We start from the raw sequence: 15522 nt of genomic DNA on the forward strand, positions 1-15522 counted from the left end.
CGGGTCCAGGCCCTGCTTTTAGCGTTCTCCCGCTCCTTTCTGGCACTTTTTACAGTTTGGCCCCTTCACCTAATCTGGCAATTAGGTTTTCCAGAATCTCGGCTGTAATGCAGCAGTCAGAGCATATTACGAGTACTACTATGTAAGATACCCCATTCATGTATTTGCAGAGAGTTCGTATTTGCACGCAAGCATGATTCTCGGATATTGCGTGTATGTTCAAGCCTCTCTATTACAGTAAACACATGGTCCATCACGGCAAGCCCTCGCTGTACGGAAAAGGAGGCAGCCAGGCTATCCGCCAGACCGAAGTCGAAATACTATGTAAGATACATGCTGCTTGCACGGCCCAAGCCGGACTGGTGCTGGTCCGCCTTCTGGAAACAACAAGTGTGTCAGGACGGCGCCTATACGCTATCACGCTGTCGGGTCTCGCCTCCCCGTAATTGCAGTCAGCGTCTTTTAGAGGGTCATGGCTGAGCCTCGTTTTCGGCATGCTGATCGCCCTCTGGTTGGCCCTGTGCTGCTTGCTGCTGGCCTTCGTGCAGACCGGTGTAGTAACCGGCGTAGTACCACGACATCAGCAGCTTCTTCAGGCTTTCGTTTCCTACCAGACCGTGAGCAGGATGTAGGCAGGGAGAGAGAGAGAGAGAAAGAGAATTGGCAGTCAAGATAACCTACCATCCATACTGCCCAAGACTGCCTGCGGGGGCATAAGGCTGGGAGCTGGGAGCTGATTCTGTGACGTTAAAAAGACTCGTCAGAAAACAATCTGAAAAGAAACCTGGTCGCCCGTCGCTATCGAAACACGGCCTGCTGCTCCCCCCCCCCACGATCGCCGACATGAGCTCCTTCAGAAGCTGATCTAGCGAGGACATACCGTGCCTGATGGGGATGCAAATGTCTGCTCTAGCTCAGCATCCGACTCTGCCGCTGGTGCTGCAGCTGGCCCATTTTTGTCCAAGCTCGTAGCTCTTTCGCCATCCGTTGTCGTTTCGGCCGCAGCAGCCTGCTTCGTCTCTCCAACAGATCCGTTGACAGTTTCAGGCTTGGCATCTGGCCTTGTTTCTTGTCTGCTATGTGGCCGTCTCGCCCAGGAGCTTGCGTCAGCAATGCCACCGTGACATAGAAGGTGAAGCCCCGTGCCCTCGCGCCGCTTTTTCTCATCTCCGACCGATCACTGCTCACCCGCTATCAGGAAGTACAGGCTCTCTGAGGTTCTCTGGCAGGTCGTCCACCGTGCCACCACGCGCGCGGACGCCGTGAAAAGCCTGGGCCAGACGATTAGCCAAGAACTCGTTGCAGCTGCCGCCAAGAGGCCGAAAGGGAGGCCTCTGCACACACCTTGTAGTCGCTGACGACTTGGTTCCACGATATCGAAATGGCCGCCTCACTCCAGGCAGCGCCTTCTGGGGCCGTTGTGGCTGTCATTCTGGGAGTAGGTTGGCGAGAGCACGTGAGCCAAATGAGAAGCTGCAGGACGAGCTATTGGCTTCACCAGCAATTGAAACGCTCCACCCAAAACGGCAACACCGCATAGTAGGATATCTTTACAACCCGCACCAACTCGGACATCCGGTCTTGCCAATGCAATGTTACGAGTACTTCGTACGTCGTATCCATCTGATGGAATTCATGATGTCTAATAGACTCACGATGACGAACTGCCCTAGTTAGCCGCTCGCTCTGCTCTCTTCTCATTGGTTTTTTTTTTCATCCAGGTGGACACTGTCTGGACACAGTCTCTGCACACCGTCTGCGCAAGTACTTTGCGCCACATGAGTGGTTCCAGGCCTTTACAGGCCGCGAATTTGGTCACGATGTCATCCTTATCGGGCTGCCGTGCTGCGTCCTTCTGCCCGGCTTCGGCCAGCTGCAACGCCCAAAATTGCCGCTGCGCGGGGTTGGCTAGTACGAGTCTGTCTGGCCTGTTGTCATTGTAATACATGTATAATAAAAGGAGTGCGTTGGGAAGGTGCGATCCGGAAGACTGTACGTTGAGCTAGAGCTACGGAGTTTCTGGAAGTCGCGTCCCCACACGATTACTTCCCTCAAAGAGCAGCTCTGACACTTCGCGTGAATCTGTGAATTGCCAGAGATAGATAACTTGCACGTCCTTGAACAATTAGGAGCCCCTTGCAGTTCACAATGAGGTACGCATTGCACAAGGCGCATGCCTCTTTGTTTATCGCTCCTTGTGCGTGTCTCGCAAGCTGACGATGTGTTGAACAGCACCGAACAGGTATTTCAACGTCGCCCGCGACTCAACATGATCACATCCTGACTGTGTGAAATACACTGTGACCGCTAACTGACCGTGCTCTTTTCTCTCCAGGTCTACTACATCGGTATCGATGTAGGGACTGGGTCCGCCCGGGCTTGTGTCATCGATGCATCTGGCGAGATCAAGGGACTGGCGTCCGAGGACATTCGGCTCTGGAAAGTGGCAAATGGCCACGAGGATACGCACTATGTAAATGGCTGCTCTCTCCCAAGCTGGACAGGCCAGATGAGCGACTGCTGACACAGCCAGGAGCAATCGACGACGGACATCTGGAAGCACATCTGCGGCGCTGTCCGCACGGCTGTCGCCCAGGCTGGAATCTCCGACGATGGCACGGCGGCGATTCGCGGCATTGGCTTCGATGCCACCTGCTCCTTGGCCGTTCTCAGCCACGACACGGACGAGCCGATGAGCGTTGCTAAGGCGCGGCTGGGCAAGGAGGACCCGGAGGATCGCAACGTCATCCTGTGGCTGGATCACCGCCCTCTTGAGGAGACGGATGCGATCAACGCGACTGGCCACAACCTGCTGCGCTATGTCGGCGGAACGATGAATGTGGAGATGGAGGTGCCCAAGGTGCTGTGGCTCAAGAACAACATGCCGGCCGACGTGTTTGCACGCTGTAAATTTTACGATCTGGCCGACGCCCTGACGCACCTGGCTACGGGCTCGGAGACTCGCAGCTTCTGCAGCACCGTGTGCAAGCAAGGTTACGTCCCGGTTGGCGTCGACGGAAGTGTCAAGGGCTGGCAGGAGGAATTTTTACGCGCGATCGGGCTGGGAGAGCTGGCAGACGATAATTTTAAGCGTGTCGGCGGCGTCAACGGGGTGGTTAGCCCTTGCATTTCGTCCTTGTTCATTCCCCCGTTTGATCTATGCTAACGCCGACAGAACGGACAGTATCTCTCTGCCGGCGAGCTGGTAGGCCCGCTTTCAGCCAAGGCCGCCGGTGAGCTGGGCCTGCCAGCCGGCATTGCCGTCGGCAGCGGCGTGATTGACGCCTATGCCGGATGGATCGGCACCGTTGGCGCCCGCGTCGACCTGGGTGGCGCCGATGCGGATGTGGTCAGCAAGCCGGGCGCCAACGACATATCCCAGGCATTCACTCGCCTCGCCGCGGTCGCTGGAACATCGACCTGCCATCTGGCCATGTCGCGGGATCCCTTCTTTGTCGATGGTGTTTGGGGCCCTTACCGTGACGTCTTGCTGCCCGACTTCTGGATGGCCGAGGGCGGCCAGTCGGCCACAGGCGAGCTGATCCGCCATGTCATCGAGACGCATGCAGCATATGCTGAGGTGACGGCAGCCGTTGCTGCACAGACGCAGAAGACTAATATCTACGACTACCTGAACGGGCGCCTACACGCGATGGCTGCTGCCGATGGATCCCCCGCTGTCAGCTACCTGGCTCGCCACCTTTTCTTCTACGGTGACCTCTGGGGCAACCGGTCACCGCTGGCCGATCCGCACATGCGCGGCGCTCTCGTGGGGATCAGCAACACCAGCAGCAGCGCTGACGGGCTGGCGCTGATGTACTACGCGGCACTCGAGTTTATTGCACTGCAGACGCGCCAGATCGTCGACACCATGAACGCGGCCGGTCACCAGATGCGCAGCATCTTCATGTCGGGCAGCCAGTGCCGCAACGACATTCTGGTCGGCCTGATGGCCACAGCCTGCAAGCTGCCTGTGGTCATTCCGCGCTACGACAGCGCGGCCGTCGTGCACGGAGCGGCTATGCTGGGAGCGAAGGCGGCCAGCGGTGGATCAGACGGCAAGACTGAGCCGCTTTGGACAATCATGTCACGCATGACCAGTACTGGCCGCGTGGTGCAGCCGTCTGCGGACGAAGGCGAGACCAAGCTGCTGCAGGCCAAGTACGAGGTGATGCTGGACCAATTCAAGACCCAGCGTGCGTATCGCAACAAGGTGAATGCGGCTGTCGCAGGGTGGAAGAAGTAATGGTGAAAAAAGTACTTCGTACTCCGTAGAGTCGTTGCATTTCCTTTTCTCCTAGATCCACGTGATAAACGAGCGAATGGAATGGATGTTTTGTGTCAATGTGCAAGAGCTGAGAAGTGAATGTAGCAAGAGCGATGGAGCTGTGGCTTCTGATTGGGTAGATAAATGGCGCTTGGGCCACAGCAACGCCAGGGGAAGCTATCCCTTCCGTATTTTTTTGGGCAGAAAAGCGAATCAATAAAAATACGCGACGAGAAACAAAGGGACGCAGACGACGACAACAAGACGTTCCGATTCACTTGTTCTTCCTAGCTGGAGGAATTACCGAATACGACACAGGCCGTGGCCCAGAACCCCCCGACCAGGCTGGGAGCAACCGACGAAGCCAAGCCGCAACGAGTAAACGATTAAAAAGCAGGCAACATTGGCTGAAGTGAGCATCGTGTTTGCTTGCCGATTCTGCCTGTCTTTCCGACCTCCGGTCTTCTTATCTCTTACCGTCCTACATCATGTCGCTCTTCGGAAACACTGCGAGGGCACCGACAGCCTCCCCTTTTGGCGCCTCTTTGTCGGGCTCGACAGCCTTGTCGTCGAACGCTCAGGCTCCAGCAGGATCAGGAGCTCGGCCGTCTGTGTTTGGCTCCAGCCTCTGGGACACGTCCGCGAGTGGTATCAACGCCGCGCGTCCGGCTGGAAACCCTCTCTTTGGCGTCGGAGGTACCGGAGCGGGCACTGCCACTTTGACTGGCAGCACCACGGCGCCCAACTTCCAGTCGTCCACGTTCAATGCATCGACAGCGACGGTGCGGCCTGCCGGCACCGGGGCATACTTTGACAGCCTGTTGGCCAAGAGCAGGATGCGATCAGAGTCGGGCGAGGGTGGGGCGGGCAGCGGCAGCGGTGGTCTTGGGGCGGCCGCTGGCAGTGCAGACCTGCCCAGCCTGCACCTCGGCCTGGGCGACCTGCGTCAGAAGCTGCGCAAGCTGGGACCGCGGGGTGCTGGGATGGGTGAGAGCATCGGTGGCAGCGGGGCAGCCGGTGGGCCTGGCACCTCTCTCTACGACGGCAAGGCACACTACATCCTGGCGGCATCGGGCGTGGACCCGGGGGCGGCCGTGCGGGACCTGGGCAACCTCAGCATCTACGCGTCGACACGGCCGACGGCGGGTGCGGGTGCCAGCTTTGGGCCCGGTGGAGCGGTGGCTGCTGGTGGCGGCGGCACGACGGCAGAGGTGGACGTGGACACGTATCTGGCCAACCTGCAGACCAAGACGACGCTCAGCATGATCAACGACGGGCTCGAGCGGTCAGTGCGCGACTTTGACAGCTTCCTGGAGGACAATGTGACGATGGAGTGGGAGGCGCAGCGCAAGCGGATCTACGAGCACTTTGGGATCAAGACGCGCGATGAGCTGGCCGGAGCGGGTGGCGCGTCACGATACGGCGACACGATGGGCGGGGCTGGAGGCGGAGGTGCCGGGGGTGGCGGGTTCGGGCGGTCGCGTCGCCGGCAACAGCAACAGCAGCAGCAGCAGCAGAACAACTCGCAGACGCCGGGGCCCAAGGCGGGTGGCAGCGTGTTTGGGCGGTCGCGCATGCAGAAGTCGGTGATCGGGTCAGCCAGCCGGATCGGGTCGCATGCGTCGGAGTTCACGGACGTGGAGACGGCAGGCGGCAGCAGCAGCGGTGGCAGCGGCAGCGCGGCGTCGGTGGATGATCGGTACACGCGCGAGAAGCAGGGGCGGCTAGCAGAGACGATCCACCGGCTCAACGACTGCCGGATCGCGTCGGCGCCGTTCCCGATCCTCAGCGAGATGGTGGCGGTGGAAGACGGGCTGGGCGGCGACCGACACCATGCGCTGGTCAGCGACGCATTCCGGGCGCTGGCCGGGATCGTGGGTGAGGACGCAGACTCAGTGCACCAGGCACACCACACGCGGGGCGAACCGGGGCCGCGGCAGCGGGCGTTTGCGCGAGCATACCTTGACCCCAACCCGAGCAGCGCCGGGGCGATCTCGGTGCGGCAGCAGATTCTGAACGGGGCAAACCGGTTCCTGGAGCGACGATTCTTCGCCGAGGTAGAGGCACAGATCGCCAAGTTTCCGCAGGAGGCCAGCCTGGGCGGGCGGCCGGACGTGGTCAGCAAGATCAAGGCGTATATCCGGGTGCGGGCAGCGCAGAAGATGCTGGTGCCAGACAACGTGGATCTGCAGCAGGTACAGGGTGAATATGTGTGGGCGGTGATATTTTATCTGCTGCGGTCGGGCCACGTGACAGAGGCGGCGCAGTACGTCAACGACAACCAGACGCAGATCCGCGGGATCGACCGGGTGTTTGCGAGCTACATCAACAGCTACGCGACGAGCGACGACCGACGGCTGAAGCGGGCGATGCAGGAGCGGTGCAGCAGCGACTACACGCAGCGGGCACGCAACGCACCAGAGGGCTCGGTGGACCCATTCCGGATGGCATGCTACAAGGTGATCGGGCGGTGCGATGTGGGCAACCGGAGCCTGGACAACCTGCAGACGGACGTGCACGACTGGATATGGCTGCAGTTCAACCTGGCGCGCGAAGGTGACCGGGCCGCAGAGCTGGCGAGCGAGATGTACGGACTGGCAGAGCTGCAGGAGACGGTGCGGGACATTGGGCAGAAGCACTTTGCCAAGAACGCGGCGGGCGTGGCGGACGGGTCGTTTGCCATGTTTTTCTATCTGCAGGTGTTGGCGGGGCTATTTGAGCCGGCGATTGCGTACCTGTACTCGTTTGCGTATGTGGACGCGGTGCACTTTGCCATTGCGCTGGAGTACTACGGACTTCTACGGACGCCGGACGCGAGTCTGGCAGCGGCGAACGAGCTGCTGAGCCACAACACGCGCGGGCTGCCGCAGATCAACTTTGCCCGCATGATCGGCTATTACACGCGCGATTTCCGGGCGGCCAACGTGGCGGCTGCGGTGGACTATCTGGTGCTGATCTGTCTGGGGGATGACGGAGAGCAACAGGTACAGGCGCAGACGCAGGCCACGGCCGGGGCCAAGGAGCAGACGGCAGCCGCGGTGCTGTGCTACGAGGCGCTGCGCGAGCTGGTGCTGGAGACGCGCGAGTTCAGCAAGCTGATCGGCGACATTCGGCCGGACGGCACGCGGATTCGTGGTCTGGTCGAGGAGCGTGGTGGGCTGATCGCATTGGACCGCGAGCAGGACTTTGTCCGGGCGATCACGCTGCAGGCGGCACGTGACGCGGATGACGGTGGGCGGACGACAGACGCCGTGCTGCTGTATCACCTGGCGGGCGACTACGACACGGTGGTGGTGATTGTGAGCCGGGCGCTGAGCGAGGCGATCGCGCTGGAGATTGGCGAGGAGCCCATGCGTCTGGTGCCGGTGAAGCCGCGGGTGGAAGGCAACGGCAACGGCAACGGAAACGGAGACGCGAGCGTGTCGACGGCGCGGTCAGGCAGCAGCCTCAGCCTGGCAGCCATTGACGATCCGGTGGAGCTGGCACAGACGATGATGACCATGTACGAGCGCGACAACATGTTCCGGCGGCGGATCCGGGAGGAGAACCGGATTGCGTGCAGCGTGCTGCTGCAGATGAGCGAGATTAAGGGATTGGTGGAGGCTCGCAAATGGCCACAGTGTCTGGATGTGAGTTTGGGATTTTTTCTTTCTTTCTTTCTTTCTTTCTTTCTTTCTTTCTTTCTTTCTTTCTTTCTTTCTTCCTTTCTTCCTATCTCATTTCTTTCTTCTCCCCTCTTCATCCCCCCCACTAACCAAAACAGAGAATTCGCGACCTCGAGATCCTGCCGCTGCAGGCCGGCGGCGACCCCAGCATGATCCGCAGCTTTGCAGCACGGTTCCCCGGCTTGGCGCAGCCGGTGGCCATCAACGTGCCGAACCTGCTGATGTGGACGATCCTCTGCTGCACGCAGCAGCGCGGACGCCTGCTGAGCGGCCAGTTCAGCGGCAACGAGTCAGCGTCGCGCATGCTGGCCGACGAGCTCAAGCAGATCTGCGTCGACCTGACCGCCTACACGAGCCAGCTGCGGTACCGCTTCCCGCCATACCTGCACGAGGCGCTGGCACGGGCATCGGCTGATTGATTTTGTCTGTTGTCTTTCTGTATCTACTGTCAGGAACGAGCGCTTGGCTCTTGGAGAATGAAACAAGGAGAGCGAGAACAGGTGAAGTTGCCTCGTGACTGCCTGCACCGCGGCCACGGACGCGCCTTCCTCTGAATGCGGTCGTCGTCGTCGGCCGCGCCTTCTGTAATCGGCATCGGCACCACTTTTCGTTGCCATTGTAACCATCTTGTCGTTCCTGTTTTACGGCCCTTCTCTTCCTCTTACAAACCATCTTTTTTTACTCTCCATCCAAGACATCGCGTATCCCTCCCACGTTGTATTGCACTGCTCGTCTTCGTTCTGACCTGCCCTCTTCCATCGACCATGGCTGTGCTCACGCGGGCCGCCTCCAAGACCAGTGGCGGACAGTCGAAGCCGGCACGGATGCAAACGCAGATCCAGATCCAGATGCCTCCACGGCCACCACGGCGACAGGACAACGCCAGGCGGTCGATCCGGTCGCGGTGTCCGACGCCGTATCCGCAGGACGTGCCGCCGGTGCAGGCGAGCATCGAGACGGACGTGGATGACGAAGAGAAGCAGCAGGCCACGACAGCGATGCTGGCGAACAGGCACGACGCCAGCCGGGCCAAGAGCAAGAGCATGCCGGCGGACGAGAACGTGACGATGGCACCCACTCACCGGCGGAGCCGCCGCAGCTGCCGCAGCCACGATGGCCACGACGGCCTCAACAAAAACGCCGCGCTGACGCGCCGGCGGTCCAAGGTGGCCAGGAGGACGCAGCCGGAGAGCCAGGAGTGGCAGGACAAGACAGTGCTGCGAAGCAGAGGAGCAGCCCTGTTTGCGAGGCCGGGTCTCCTGCCGGGCAGCGTGGTCGGCGGGCCGGTGCTGCGGGCGTCGGTTTGAGCGGTGGCAGGCGGAGCAGCACAAGCGTCAAAGCCCATAGCACCCTTCATTGTGGACTGGTAGCGGGAGGTGTTTCGAGGCAAGGCCAGAAAAAAAGCAGAGCAAATTCGACGGAATAGCAATAAACAAGGCACCAAATACAAGTATTGGCTACACAAAGGCCATGTCCGTGGCGAACAAAAGTCTCGCCGTAAATCAACGCAAACGTGGTCCTCGAGGCGAGTCTGGCCCGTCTTCGTCTTCGTCTTCGTCTTCGGGTCCGAACGGCTCACCGAGAGAGTACACCTGGACTTGGTGTCCGACGGCGACGAACAGGCTGGAAGTGCAGTCGCCAGGCAGCCGGGCAAAGCGAACCGCAGCAACACGGGGGAGGATGAGGGGAGATGGCACGGCGGTGTCGCGTCTGCACGGCTGGCTGATTCGCCGCATCATGTCGGTACCGGTGGCGAGGCGCTCGCCGGTGACCATGGAGAAAAGCGAGACACCGCCGCCGCTGCTAGCAGCACTGGCAGCAGTAGTGGGTGGAGAGAAGGCATTGCGGTCATCGCCGACGGCAACGAGGTTAAGCCGGGGCTCGACGTCGAAGCCGGTGCCCATCAGACGGGCCTCGTTGCGATACTCGTCAAAGCGAAGGACGACGGACGAGGCGACGGGAGATTGTGACGAGGAAGACGAGAAAGACGAGAAAGATGTTCCCATGCAGCGGACATCATAGAGCAGCATGGAATCGCGCAGACCAGCAGCCACGACACGATGGCTGCCAGCCGACCGGACATGGGCGATGGCATTGGTGACCTGGGGTTCACCGTCGGGGCTGCAGCCAGCATCGCCTCGGAGCGAGTGCCAGGATCGATGTTGTCCCTGGCGCAAATCGACGATCCACGGATGCGGCCGCCGGCCGCCGGCGAGGACAAGCTGCGGATGGCCATCGAGAAAGTCGACGGCCGTGACGATGGACGACGATGACTCCTCGTCTGCAGGCGGTGTGCCGATCTGGTAGTCAGACAGGAAGAGACCGGCAGTGCGTCGCCGTCCGAGGCCGCCAGCACCCATTGCCGCCGTCATGGTGCCTCGTCGCAGCCGCTCGCCGTTGATCAGCGCGAGACCACGGCCGGCCCCGACGACACAGAGCATACCGCTCGACGCAGGCGACGGAGCAGCCGCGCAGCCGTAAACGGCATCCTGCGCCCCGTTTCCATATACGTGGGCGAGGTTGTCGGGATGGCGAGACTCGCCGCGAGGCCGCTCTTCAGCCGATGGGACGATCACGTGCATGCAGATGCCGTCGGAACGCTCGACACCCGGAGCGCGCACGATACGGCGGCCCTCGGCCAGGCGGCGCGATGTGACGATCAGCTGTCGTGAGGCCGCCGCATAGCAGATGGCCGAGGCGTCGGGCACGTCCAGACCTTCGAGATGGGGGCTCTCGAGATGGCGGAGGCGGCCAAGAGAACCCTCGGTCGGCCAGAGGGAGGGGATGCTGCAAAAAAGGAAGCCGATCAGCTGTCTACACGAGCCACAGACACCTCTAAGCCAAAAACTCACAAGCCGCGGTCGTCTCGGGGAATGTATTGGGCCCGGACATCGGACCGGCCATCGGGACGAGGGCAGTCTTGATGAGTCAGCATATGAAAAAAAAGAGAGGACCGAGAAAGAAGCGAAAAGAAGCGAAAAAACAGTACGCACTCGTGTACAGAACCCCCATCGCGTCCGGCCATGGGTTCTGTCCGTCGCTGGTGCCGTCGTCGTCATGCACGTACAGACACGACACCCTGGTGCGATCGCGTTCGGGGTCGCCGCCGCTGCTGTTGCTGCAGTCGACCTGGCCGCGATAGCAGAGCCCACGCGCGACGGCCGCGGCGGCCACCGACAGCGGCGACGACGATGATGATGCCGACGGCGCGGATCGGTCGAGCGGCCGCTCCAGCAGGACCGAGAGGCGGCCAAACACGGGCGCCCGCACGATGGGCGGTGGTGGTGGATCGCCCTGACTTTGACCACGATCACGATCACGACCATGACCCCCTCCCTCTACCCGCCGCCGCTTGCAGCCGCTGCGCTGCTCGTCCTGCTGCTGGCGGTGGCGCACCTCGGCCTGCGCCCAGCTGGCGCCCGTCGGCGCCGTCGCCGTCCTCTCGGTCTTGAAAAACTTTTGGCGCGACTCGTCTGCGAGAGGTGAGAGGTGAGCAAGACAAGAACAATCAGAACGGGGCTTCCCAGGTAAGCATCACCATCAGACACTCTGGCACTCACCCCAGTGGTAGCCCGGCAGCTCAAACGGTGCAGGCATCGTCGCTGCGTCGCCGGCCCTCAGCCTCGTCCCGATTCTGCACAGATCAGCTCGCAGTGCATCGACCAACGATCGCCCGGTCTCTCTTCTTCGGCTTCGTCGCGTTCGTCGTAACCAGCTCGAGCCGGCCAGCCTGTGTCGCTCGCTGTCGCCAGGCAGCCACTACAAGGCATGCGAAATAAGAAGAGTATGCAAAAGTACGTCGTAGTCTCTTGTACCAAGTCACTCCAGTTATCTTAGTTCCCGCTGTAGCTTCCTCTCGCTAATGCACGACGAAAACACTACACATATTTATATCACGTGACACTGGGGTGAGTCCGCATCTCCATGCACCACAGGTCTTGGCATTCACATTACACGTGAAATATCAATGTTAGAATCAAATTTTACGATTTATTAATTAGTTCCGTCTAAAGAGCTCTTTCAGGGTATTGACCTCGTCTCATCCCTCTTCAGATCAGAAATTTTAAAACAAGAGAAATGAAAAAGCGGTGGACTGTCTCGACGCTGGTAATCTCAATTAATAACGACCGAAAGAGAATTAACCAACGACGATTAGCATTCACACATAAAACAAAGACTGATCCTCATTATACGCCTTCCACCTCTATTCAGCTCCTCCTAGACACAGCGCCTCGCATTTACTGCGACTTCTCGTGTTGGGTCGACACACGCTGCAGAGACACAACTATAAAGGAGTTAGTGGATGCAGTCATACAAAAGACTCAGGAGGAGGATGCTTACCAAAGTCCTCAAGGGACCGCTGCTTCTGGTTGCCCTTCGGGCTCTTGCCGTGCATAAGGTTGTCGAATCCAACGCTGTCCTGGAGCATGTAGTACAGACCACCCATGATACAGAACACGCCGAAGGAGAAGATCCAGATACGGACGACGGCAACAATGGAGGTCTGACCACCAACGAACCAACCGAAGAGAGTGAAGAAGGTGGCCAGCAGATCGACGACCAGGATGGCACCAGACAGCTGCCACGACGGGATGGACGACCAGAACGGACCGTTTGCACGGGTGATGAAGATCAGCCAGTTCTCACTCAGAGACACCTGAAGGAACACGACCTCATCCATCTTACCGAAGTTCTGGACAATACCACCGTTCTCGCCGTTGGCGTACATGGTCGTGACAGTGATCCATGTGCCGACAGCCAGGACAATTCCAAGAAGGACGGACATACCCCAGAGCTTGGGCAGGTTCCACTTGACAGGCGTCTTGGAGTAGGGAGCGTTGTCGTAGGCAATGGCCAGCGTAGCAACATCGGCGAAAATGGCAATGAAGACGACCAGCTCAATGTTCAGCGAACGGTTGAGAATGGCAATCCACAGACCAAGGAAGATCTCCAGGTGGATCGACAGAGCGATACGGTAGACGACGTAGGCGTACATGCGGTGGAAAATCTGGCGAGAAGTCTTGAGCGCATCGATGATGGCACCGAGACCAGGAGCAAGGAACACAATGTCGGCAGCAGAACGGGCAGCGTCAGACGCACCCTCGACAGCAATACCAGTATCAGCCTTCTTCAAAGACGGGGCGTCGTTGACACCGTCACCAGTCATGGCAACGAGGTAGCCACGCTGCTGGAGAATCTCGACCACGTTGTACTTGTGCTGGGGGAAAACCTCGGCGAAACCATCGGCAGCCTCGACAAAGTCGTAAACCTCAGAGCCGGGCATGTCACCACCGCCACCAAGACCAAGGCGCTCAGCGTTGTAGACGTTGGTACCGAGACCGAGCTGGCGAGAAGTCTCGCGGGCAATACCGACAGCGTCACCAGTAAGCATCTTGATGGACAGACCCAGAGACTTGGCCTCGTTGATCGTGCGGGCGGTATCGTGACGAGGGGGGTCCATGCAGGGCATAATGCCGAGAATCTCCCAAGAACCCTCACCACGCTTCCGGGCAACACCGAGAGAGCGGAAACCACGGGTAGCGAACTCGGCAACCTTGTTCTTGTAGGCCTGGTCAACCTCCTCAGAGATGGGGTGGTCCTCCTCGACGGTCTTGAGCACAAACAGCGGGGCGCCCTTCACACAGGTGATGCGCTCGCCCTGGGGAGATTCAACGAGAGCCTGGACCTTCTTGGAGACGGGGTCGAACGGGTGGAAGTCAATAACCTTGTACTTGGACAGAACGCTCTTGGCACGCGGGTAGTACTTCAGCGACTTGAGGAAGGCCTTGTCGATGGCATCGATACCCTTCTTCTTGCGTGAGGCAGCGAGACAGGCAGTAAGCATCAGATCCTCGGGGTCGACACCGGCGACAGTGTACGGCTCAGCCAGAGACAGCTTGTTCTTAGTCAGAGTACCGGTCTTGTCAGAGCAGAGGATCTCGACACCAGCCAGCGACTCAATGGCCGACAGCTTCTGCACGATAGCCTTCTTCTTGGCGAGGTAAGCGGCACCGACAGCCATGGTGGTGGTAACGACAGCAGGCAGACCGACGGGCACGCCAATGACAGTGATAGCGAGAGTGAACTCCAGAATGTGGACAATCGGGTTCGACCGGTAGAACGAAGAGATCCAGACAATCAAGAGAGTGAAGACGACCAGGACCAGCAGAATGGTACCGATACCGTTGAGCACCTCAGTGAAGTGACCGGTACCAGCCGAAGCAGCGTTGACCAGGGCAGCAGCGCGACCGACGAAGGTGTTGTCACCAGTGGCGGTGATCACGACGAAAGCCTCACCACGCTTGACAGCGGAAGACGCGTAGCACTGGTCGCCCTTGTGCTTGTCGACAGCGAGCGACTCACCCGTGATAGCGGACTGATCAACCTGGAGGAAGGCATCCTCCGTCACAATGCGACCATCAGCGGGGATAATGGTACCCTCCTCAACCTGAAGGATATCACCGGGAACAACCTCAGGTGCCTCAATCTCCTGCAGCGTGCCGTTACGGAGAACGACAGCCTTCAGAGCGAGAGTCTTCTTCAGTTCGTCGACGATAGAACCAGCCTGGTATTCCTGGATGAAACCAACAAAGGCGTTGAGCAGAAGCAGAGCGCAAATGACACCGAAATCGACCCAATCCTTAAGACCGGCAGCAAGAACAGCAGCAGCCTAAGAAAGTATCGTTAGTTATGGGGTCCAATCGGCCGATCAAGAATCAGAAACAAGTTTTTCTCCGCTATCCCTGGCTTGCAGCCTATAGTGGGTACAAACTCCAGAAAACTAGATCCACCAATTGGAAACAGCCCGGCAACCGTGCTGAGGCATTTTTCTAGGATCGAAAGCTTACCTCCATAACGAACTGGATGGGACCGATAAAGAAGCCGAGGAACTTGAGGACCAAGTTCTCCTTCTCCTCCTTCATCTGGTTCAGACCAAACCTGTAGGGTGTCAATATGCGGCTCCTGCGATAACAATTGAGAAGCAATGGATCAATACGTACTTGCGACGACGAGCAACGACCTCCTGATCAGTCAGACCGATACGGGTATCGGTCTGCAGCATCTCCTCAGGAATGATACGTTCACCGCCCGGCTGGGCAGCCTCGTCCTCATCGTCCTCCTCCAAACCGTGTCCATCATGAGACTCGAGGTCCTCAATCAGGGCATCGATGTCCTCATCCTCATCATCCTCAACCTTGGGCTTCGAAGCCTGGGCGGGAGGTGCAGCTGACTTCTCGTCGAAGCCACCGCCCGGTATATTCGTCTGCAGAGCAGGCGCGTGTGACGTTGAGTCCGCCATGGCGCGTTGCGTATTAGGTGTATGTTGTTGAGAACTATGTGAAGAATGTGTGAGCAGAATGCGTCTTTCTGCAAGTGAGGCTTGCCTAGGCAAGGGAAGAGAGGAGAGGCTCCCGCGTTTGTGGTTATGATGCCGAAAGAAATGCAAAACCGTAACGATGAAGTTGGGGTGAGAGGGGAGAGAAGGAAGGGATGGGAAGGGCAGGACGGGAAGATTATGTATAAGAGTCGAGGGAATAAAAAGCTCGCGGGCGCACTGGGGGGGGGGGTGCGCGATTGGAAGATCCACTA

The 15522-nt window shown here is 59.2% G+C and overlaps 6 protein-coding genes across 6 annotated transcripts; 3 read left to right on the top strand and 3 right to left on the bottom strand.

Annotated features, from left to right (window-relative positions):
* Positions 1 to 470: 470 nt before the first annotated feature.
* CMQ_4266 (uncharacterized protein) lies at positions 471 to 1431 on the bottom strand (the record flags this gene model as incomplete). The annotated part of the gene is made up of 5 exons (XM_014312422.1): positions 471 to 607; positions 682 to 739; positions 881 to 1073; positions 1189 to 1271; positions 1345 to 1431. The coding sequence occupies 5 exons, from the start codon at positions 1429 to 1431 to the stop codon at positions 471 to 473; spliced, it is 558 nt and encodes a 185-aa protein (XP_014167897.1).
* Positions 1432 to 2148: 717 nt separating this feature from the next.
* CMQ_4691 (ribitol kinase) lies at positions 2149 to 4246 on the top strand (the record flags this gene model as incomplete). The annotated part of the gene is made up of 5 exons (XM_014312847.1): positions 2149 to 2153; positions 2233 to 2242; positions 2336 to 2473; positions 2534 to 3115; positions 3176 to 4246. 5 exons carry the CDS (start codon positions 2149 to 2151, stop codon positions 4244 to 4246), a joined length of 1806 nt encoding a protein of 601 aa, XP_014168322.1.
* A 509-nt stretch (positions 4247 to 4755) lies between these two features.
* On the top strand, positions 4756 to 8351 carry CMQ_4597 (nuclear pore protein; the record flags this gene model as incomplete). The annotated part of the gene is made up of 2 exons (XM_014312753.1): positions 4756 to 7896; positions 8031 to 8351. 2 exons carry the CDS (start codon positions 4756 to 4758, stop codon positions 8349 to 8351), a joined length of 3462 nt encoding a protein of 1153 aa, XP_014168228.1.
* A 345-nt stretch (positions 8352 to 8696) lies between these two features.
* CMQ_4873 (uncharacterized protein) lies at positions 8697 to 9239 on the top strand (the record flags this gene model as incomplete). The annotated part of the gene is made up of 1 exon (XM_014313029.1): positions 8697 to 9239. One exon carries the CDS (start codon positions 8697 to 8699, stop codon positions 9237 to 9239), a length of 543 nt encoding a protein of 180 aa, XP_014168504.1.
* A 195-nt stretch (positions 9240 to 9434) lies between these two features.
* On the bottom strand, positions 9435 to 11529 carry CMQ_4835 (uncharacterized protein; the record flags this gene model as incomplete). Its single annotated transcript, XM_014312991.1, has 4 exons — positions 9435 to 10719; positions 10785 to 10851; positions 10926 to 11405; positions 11493 to 11529. The coding sequence occupies 4 exons, from the start codon at positions 11527 to 11529 to the stop codon at positions 9435 to 9437; spliced, it is 1869 nt and encodes a 622-aa protein (XP_014168466.1).
* A 641-nt stretch (positions 11530 to 12170) lies between these two features.
* On the bottom strand, positions 12171 to 15232 carry CMQ_4851 (plasma membrane ATPase; the record flags this gene model as incomplete). The annotated part of the gene is made up of 4 exons (XM_014313007.1): positions 12171 to 12217; positions 12274 to 14602; positions 14781 to 14871; positions 14934 to 15232. The coding sequence occupies 4 exons, from the start codon at positions 15230 to 15232 to the stop codon at positions 12171 to 12173; spliced, it is 2766 nt and encodes a 921-aa protein (XP_014168482.1).
* Between the last annotated feature and the right edge of the window lie 290 nt (positions 15233 to 15522).

This window comes from Grosmannia clavigera, assembly GCF_000143105.1.
Source record: "Grosmannia clavigera kw1407 unplaced genomic scaffold GCSC_97, whole genome shotgun sequence".
NCBI classification, from domain to species: Eukaryota; Fungi; Ascomycota; class Sordariomycetes; order Ophiostomatales; family Ophiostomataceae; genus Leptographium; species Leptographium clavigerum.